This window comes from Haliaeetus leucocephalus, unplaced genomic scaffold (genome assembly GCF_000737465.1).
Source record: "Haliaeetus leucocephalus isolate CR32 unplaced genomic scaffold, Haliaeetus_leucocephalus-4.0 Scaffold174, whole genome shotgun sequence".
In the NCBI taxonomy this organism is placed as follows: Eukaryota; Metazoa; Chordata; class Aves; order Accipitriformes; family Accipitridae; genus Haliaeetus; species Haliaeetus leucocephalus.
In genome coordinates, this window is record NW_010972610.1 from 1 (window position 1) to 7,522 (window position 7,522).

A 7,522-nucleotide genomic window follows, 5' to 3' on the forward strand; every position below is an offset into this window, starting at 1 on the left:
AAACCCCACGCTGGGCTCCCACATTCCCAAACCCCACGCTGGACTCCCGCACTCCCAAACCCCACTCTGGGCTCCACAGCCTGACCTCAGGGTCTTGCTAGTGCCTCCCAGAGACCCAGAGACCCCAACCAAAGCCAGGGCCCAGCCCTGATTTAGCAACCACCCAGCAGGCAAGCCGTCCCCAGCAGAGGGGACGGGGCTGTTGCACCACCCCAGCTCTGCTCTGCTTCCTGCAATTGTGCAGCTCCCCCATTACAAAAGCAGCAGGCACCTTTACGAAAGCAGCAGACGCCAGCAGGAGACACCGGCTCCTTGCTCTTCCTACCAGGGAAGCTGCTCACTTCCCCAGCACCGGCCGCTTGAGTGCACGCAGGTCGCGGTGGTCTTTAAAAATGGTTCAAGAGCGTTTTTGTACCCTCGAAGGGGGGGTGAGAGCAGAGCAACCGCCCCGCAAACTTGCACCCTGCCTCAACAAGCCCCTCACCCCTCTGCGCGGCCGCAGCCACGGGAAGGGAAGGCAGCGCGCGTTCCCCTTCGTTAGGCTGCGAGAGCGATCACCCCCCAGCCTCCCTTGCGTTCCTCCCACAATGGTCCCAGCCCCTGGCGCAGCCCCTACCCCCCACCCAGCAGCCCAGCCCCTCAATGATATGACCACACAGAACAGTCTCGTTGTTAGTATTTATTTAGAAGTTATTACTAAGGAAATCACTATGTGTTAACTCGATCTAATTGAAGATGTCCCTGCTCATTGCAAGGAGGGGTTGGACTAAATGACCTGTAAAGGTCCCTTCCCACCCGAACTATTCTATATGATTCTATGAAATGCCCTGAAGTAGGACAAGGAGAGATACTCAACAGGTACCACTAAACTGCACTCCAGGAAAGACACCGCTCACCTGCTTGAAATGTTTCTGCTCAGCCCTGGGGAGGAAACAGTCTGCTAACTGCATCACCAGCCGACGCAGCAAAGCTCAGGCACACAAGGACGTAGCTTTGAAACCATTCTGTGGCCAGGAAAGCCGTCAGAAGAGCAAGCAGACCTGCTGCTCTCTGCTCCACGCACCTTCAGCAGTTGGGTTCGAGGTGTGCCTTCTCCTCGAGGCTCAGAAGCCCTTGCTCCCAGGGCTGCGGGAGACAAAACGCCCGACTGAAGGGAAAGACATGGCTTAGGAAAGACTCCACGTTACCTTCTCTAGCCAGTCTGGAAGCTGTGCCCATGGCTCAGAAGGCAGCAGGAACAGGCGACATTCACGGTCTGTCGCAATGTCGGGATCACTCCCTGTGAGGGCACTGAAGGTCAGCTCACTATATCACACCTAGAAATCGGGCAGCACTGCAGGATGAAGGGGAAGGGACAAGGGACAAGGGACAAATGCTTGCAGCCACCAGTCATGGCAAGAACTGCAGGACCTAGCCTGTTCACCTCCACCTGGGCAGGGAAGAAGCAGGGCAGGGGCCTCCATCACCAACTGCATCCAATCAGACCAAACACGGGCACCTCAGGCCCAACCACCTTCACCCCCCCGTGCTACAGCCCACCCCTGCAAGCCACAGGACACACTCTGGGCTGCAGGCCACGTCAGAAGTCACAGCAAAATTCCCATCTTAGGTAGACTTATACTATATCATACTATAGATACACACAGCAACGTGTCAGAACAGGTCAACCCTAAAACTATTCTTCCCTGCTAAACCCTCTAAGCTGACAGCAATCGGGAGAGTATTCAGAAGAATCTGCTTAGATGGATTATCTATTAAGGTAGCTGTTTGCCCCTTCCTGGCAAGGTGCCTGGCATTACCCCGAGAAGCAGGAGGCAGCACGGTCACATCCCATTGGCACGGTGATGCTCAATGACAACCGTGGCAGCGTGCTGCCTTTCCTCCTGCGACCCGTTCTTCCACACCATCGACACCACTGTTTGCACAGGGCCGCTCTCGACATGCTGCTCCTGAGGCTGGGGACGGCCCGGCTCAGAGCCTTCTGCCATCGGAGGGTCGGAGGACGAGTTGCTGTTGACAGAAGATCTGGCATCCGTCTTGGGAGCACTCTGCCCCTCTTCCCCGGAGGGACTGAGGCTGCCAGATGTCGAGGGTTCCTCCGGCTGTGAGCTGAGCTCCTCAGCCACAGCACCCTCCTGCACATCAGGTGCTGCCTGGTTCGGGACCTTGCGGATGCGCTGTGTCTGCACTGCAAGAGAGTTACAGCCAGACATGACATTCCCAGCCCCTCACCCTCCTCCTCTGAGCACGCGCCATCACAAGAGGGGAACAAAGTGTTCAACTAGGGATGCCTCCTGCCAGGGGAAGCCGGGAGAAGACACAGCACAGCTGCCAGTGCTCCAAGAGGGACTGGATGCCTCCAGTTCTTGTACCACCTCTGGCCCAGGGCCCTGGCCCCAGGCAGGCCTCTGCAATGGGGCTGAGGAAGGGTCCAGAGCTGGGGCAAGACGGCAAAGCCAAACCTAGTGGCCACCCCAGGCAAGGGGATGCTGGGTCGGAGGCGACCCAGAGTTCAGGCTGTCTCTGAGGACGGTGGTCTGCCCTGGAGGGCAGCGCTTTACCCAGAGCCACCCCTCACCGTCCCCCCCAGCACTCACCCCTGATCTCCAGCTTTCTCTCCCTCCTCCCAGGCAAGCAGAGGCTGGGTGGGACCGTGAGGCATAAGGACAGAACCACGACCTGGAAACAGAAAGAAGATCAGCACTGACCTCAGCAAAAGACATGCATAGGCATCATCAGCTGCAATAAACGTCTCTCTCCCAAACTTATAAGGACAGCAGAGACCCCTTCACAAACGCTTGGGGCTGAAGCCACTCACCATGCCGCAGGTTGTTATTGTAGTTCTGGTTTTGGACTGTCTCATGGAGGCCCGCAGTTTCTGCAACTGCTTCAGCAGTGACCTGCAGGAGAGCAGGCAACGCAGGTTAATGCAGTGGCTGAACCAAGAGCCACACGCTGCCCTCCTCCCCGCTTTGCAGCCCAGAACAGGCCACAATCCCAAGGAGACAAATAGCCTTCTCCACCACATCTCCTGCCATCTCCAATAAGAAGAACTCACATGTTCTGCTTCTGCAGCAGCTCCACCTTCTTCTCCAGCTTCTGGTTCTGAGCGGTGCAGGCTTCCAGCCTTCCCGGGAAAGGTGAAGAGCATGGGGTAAAAACAGAGAGGTGTTGTTAGTCAACAGCAGGGACTTCACCAGAGTCTCTCCTCAGGTAATCAGCCACCACCTCTGGGTGGCTGTGGCAGATAAAATTGCTCTGGGGTCTACCCGGCACCACCCGGAGCAAAGCCCAGAGAGTGACAACTCACACCAGATTTGGGGAGGGGTGAGCCCTGCCCAGTGCCACAGAGAATCACCAGACTAATCCCTCAGGATGCTCACTCCTAGCAGCATACCAGCCCTGCAAATCCACAACATCAGGCTGTATTGTAAACTAGCCTGACCTGGAGAACACAGTGGACCAGGCAGGCCAGCACCTGGCTTGAACAGAGCAAGCTCTGGGCCATCTCCAAGCATTAAGAGAGCAGGGTAAGCTATGCCCCTAGCTTCTGAGCCGCCCCCTGAGGAGAGCTGCTGCCCCAAAGCATCAGCCTTACTTTCTGCCCAGGGTGGCAAGACCACAGCAGCAACACAGCACAGCTGCTCGTAACCGGTACCACCTACTCCTGATTCCTGGCAATGTGGTTAGCACAACTAATGCCATTTTGTAAGATAAACAGCCATTCTCTGTGACTCAGTGGGTCACGTATTTGTTCCTGTACCCTCATTATCAGGCCCTGAAGGTCCTGTCCACCAAGTAGACAAACTAAACAGATTTCTTGTACCCCTCTCTGCCAGCGTCAAGGTTCCTGGGTGCCAGGCTGGTTACTCCGTTCCTCACCAGCCTTGAAGGTCCCAGGCACCCAGACAGCCCAGTGTTTTTGAAAACCCTGTCACAGAGCAGAGAACTGTAATAGCACACAGAGCACTGCCCACAAAGTGGACAAGCAAGCAGTTACAAGTCCTAAGGGGGAACTGGGACTGGAGCTGCTGCTGGACAGTGAGACCCACGATGTCCCCAGGCCAGGGACACCTCCACCATCACCTACTTCCACCCATGATTAAGGGAGTGATTCGTATAACTTTATATCATTTTCGAGTCTCGATTATGATCATTATACTGATAGAGAAAACTATGTATTAAGATCTGACCCGATGTGCAGAGGATCCAGGTGATTAGAAATCATGGCAAGTTGTATTAGGGTTTAGGTGATTAGAAATTATAAGTTAAGTTGTATTATAAATTCCGTATTACGCTGCTTAAAGATTGTACTACATTGATTCTGCTTGTAGGAATCCCCTGCTGTTCTAATCATAAACTGTATGCTGTATTAATCATAATATGTTAAGAAAACAAAGCTTAAATTGAAACTACAATTTAGTGCCATCATCATTCTGCCAAGGATTCCTAGAAGAACCTGCCTGTCCCCCTGGTGTTGGGTGACACTGCTGTGTGCCTGTACCTGCGTTCCAGGTCATCCACATACATCTTCCTCCTGCGACGACTATCAGAGGCTGAATGCTTGTTCCGGATCCTCTGACGCACTTTCTTCAGAAGCCGCTCTTGAGTCTGCAACGGTCATTTCTCGTTAGCAGCAACCCCAGGGTGTTGGCAATCCAGCCCTCACAAACCCAGCATACGTCTCAGTGTTCAGCCCGCATGCTTTTGTCCTCTGTCCCTCCCACACCACTGAATGAACTGTAGGAGCTGCAAGACAAACTCTGGCCTGCTGATGTGGCCAGCAGCTTCCCCTGGTGTAGCAAAAGTGAGGCATACCCAATGGAGATGAAAAGCACGCAGCCACTAGGCAAGGGGGAAAAAATAGGTTGGAGGCACTTGGGGTGTAACTGCCTCCTGCAAGCAGCCATGCGCAGGGAGACTGACAGCAGCCAGGTCTCATTGCTCTTTGTATCTATAGGATTAGCAAAGCAAAGGCTGCTGTGCACGTGGACACTGCCCAGGCCTTGAAAGGAGGAAAAGGACACCAAGCCCTGCTGCACGCTGCCCTGAACAGAGCACCTGGGCACCAATGCTCTCATCAAGGCACCATCTTGTATTTTCAAACCCCTAATCTGGCTGAAATACTTGAGTGGTCTGTTTGGGAGTGACAGGCTGTAGCAAGGACTCACCTTGTTCAGTGGCTTATGGGTTGGCAATGAAATACCTTCTTTCGCCAGGAGCTGCTTCTCCTCCTCTGTAAGGACCAGCCTTGGGAACGTGGACTAGAAAACAGCAAAAATACACCTGCTGAGAATGCAGTCCACCCCAGGGCAGAGAGGGCATGCAGAAAGCACACAGAACCGGGGTCAGCAGTCTCAAAGCAGCATCACACTTCCCTCAGAGATATCCCTCACAGGAGTCAAGGCAGGAGAGAAGGGAGATGTGAGCAGAAGCAAAGGCTTGGACCCACATGCATGGCAGTGAGTACCTGTGCAAGCTGTGGTCCGGCGTCCACAGCAACGGGCAAACTGGAGCTCTGTTCCTGTTCCAGTGCCTTGCTTATGCCTTCCAAACCCATCCCTGTCCCTGGGGAAGGAAAGGAGAATCAAGCACTGGGCCTTAGTGAGGCAGCACCTGATCAGCCAGCTTTGAGTAGCACGAAACCACAATTTTACAGCAGCAGAAAGCCACTAAACTTGGCGCTCTCCATCGCTGCCTGGCACTGATCCAAAAAAAACCCCAATGTGGGACTGCTTTTCTGCCTGTAGCCGGAACAGAAAGCCCATGCACATCACTTACCAAGGTCGACAGAAGCACCTCCTTGTGCCATGTCAGACATCGTGCTTTCCAGCACAGGCCAATGTGCATGGAGGGAATAGTTGTGATCAGCATGCACAACGCCTGAGCTCCAAGAGCTGCTGGCAAGGTTGCTATCAGGGCTACAGGACGGAAGCTGACCCTCAGAAATGCTGCTGTCACTGTTGGCAGGCAAACAATCCAGTAGTGTGCCTGGTTCATCTGCAAAGGTCATCAAGGAGTTGAGGAAGTCATCTATCTCTTTGTCTAGGACCTGTGGAGAAAAAGTTTTTCCTGAGCAGGGAGCCAAACCTCCTGAACCACAACCCAGCAGCAATTCCTCCAAAAGAACTCACCTTATCCTCTAGCATGCTCCAGTCTTGCATCAGATCGTTCTCCACCTCTGGGAGTTCAGGGCCAGGCACATCATCCTTGAGGATGAAGTCAAGCAGGTCCTCATTTATAAAGGCAGACAGATCCTTTGGGGATGACATCTGAGTAGGACACCCAAAGTGAGCACAGGCACAGGGGGAGACACAAGCATTCCTTCAAGTTGTCCCTCAGCCCCTACAAACAACGTCAGCCCCTACAGACAACCTCAGCCCCTACAGACAAAGTCTCCCCATGCAACGGCAACAGCTGCCAGGGCCCTGCAGCAATGACCAACCCAGGAGTAATTCCCCAGCAAGGCTATTATACCAGCACTGGTGGCCCCACCACACCAGTTTCCCCACCAGACTACGGGGACCCAGCCACAGGAGCCATGCTTCACCCAGAATGCAAAAGCCAGAGGAAGGTGAGGGAAAGTGGAAGGGCCCCAGACTTTCTGCTGTGGAGAGTATGCAAGACCCTGCCATTCCGCTGAAGCCCGAAGGTGCCGTTCCTCTGGCGTGCAGCCAGCGGGACCAGCGCTCCTCTCACAGGCAAATTATTAAAAGAAGTTATCATTGTGGAGTTAAATAAAAGGGTTTCATTAATAATTAAACGATGACCAAATTACAATTAATTGATCACTGAACGGAATTGAAATGATAATCAAACAGTGATTAAGCAATAAGTGAATAGCAATTAAACAGTCATTGGACAACTTAAATGATGTTTTAAACAATAATTTAGGCAGCAAACACTCTACTACTTACTACACTTCTAATAATTAAGCAATAGCTGGAGATGGGTATATATAAAAATGCATAAAATATACTTTTAGAACAAAAGTAAAATGCTGCTTACCTCGCTGTAGATATCGGATGCCGGGTGAAGAGTATCTCAGCCTCGAGGAGTAACTCCAAGAGGTGTCCGTGCTCCACGGGAGATCACTGCCGTGCAGCACTCGTAGAGAATGAAATGGGCTCGGGCAGGGTACAGGCTACTTTTATAGCCAAAAGTGATAGACGTGGTAGTCAAACCACCCCCTTGGTGTTTGTGCAGATGGGCAGCTGTGGCAGCTTTAGTTTTGTCTAGTCCTAGCTTGGACAGTCTTATCTGCCGATAAGACATGGCCTAGACTTCTTGGTCCCTGAGAAGATGTGGCCTTGCACGGTTCTCACGGTTTGCACAGTACGGCTGGTATCAGCCAGGCTGGCATGTTGGTGACTCCTGTACCAAAGCATTGCTCGCTCCGAGCGGGGGCATCCGTCACGCCTCCCCCCTAGCACTGTTAAGCTTTCACACCTAGCTGGCAGGTGTCACGGTCCGAAGAAAAAAACAGAAAAAGAACCACCGCCACCCCCCGCCCCAAATCCCA

At 53.2% G+C, this 7,522-nt stretch overlaps 1 protein-coding gene across 1 annotated transcript; it reads right to left on the minus strand.

The window, feature by feature from the left end:
* Positions 1-1,823: 1,823 nt before the first annotated feature.
* CREB3 (cAMP responsive element binding protein 3) lies at positions 1,824-6,272 on the minus strand. Its single transcript, XM_010563988.1, has 9 exons — positions 6,135-6,272; positions 5,782-6,052; positions 5,471-5,568; positions 5,172-5,264; positions 4,505-4,611; positions 3,059-3,127; positions 2,819-2,900; positions 2,598-2,679; positions 1,824-2,188 (listed from the first exon to the last, which is right to left on the minus strand). Exons 1-9 carry the CDS (start codon positions 6,270-6,272, stop codon positions 1,824-1,826), a joined length of 1,305 nt encoding a protein of 434 aa, XP_010562290.1.
* Between the last annotated feature and the right edge of the window lie 1,250 nt (positions 6,273-7,522).

Bases quoted from the DNA above. Each gene is read 5' to 3' on its own strand.
- CREB3 (XM_010563988.1), bottom strand. From the start codon at position 6,272: ATGTCATCCCCAAAGGATCTGTCTGCCTTTATAAATGAGGACCTGCTT. The intron at 6,053-6,134 runs GTGAGTTCTTTT...TTTTCTCCACAG, and splicing joins GGAGCATGCTAGAGGATAAG to GTCCTAGACAAAGAGATAGA. The intron at 2,189-2,597 runs GTGAGTGCTGGG...ACTCTCTTGCAG, and splicing joins GAGAAAGCTGGAGATCAGGG to TGCAGACACAGCGCATCCGC.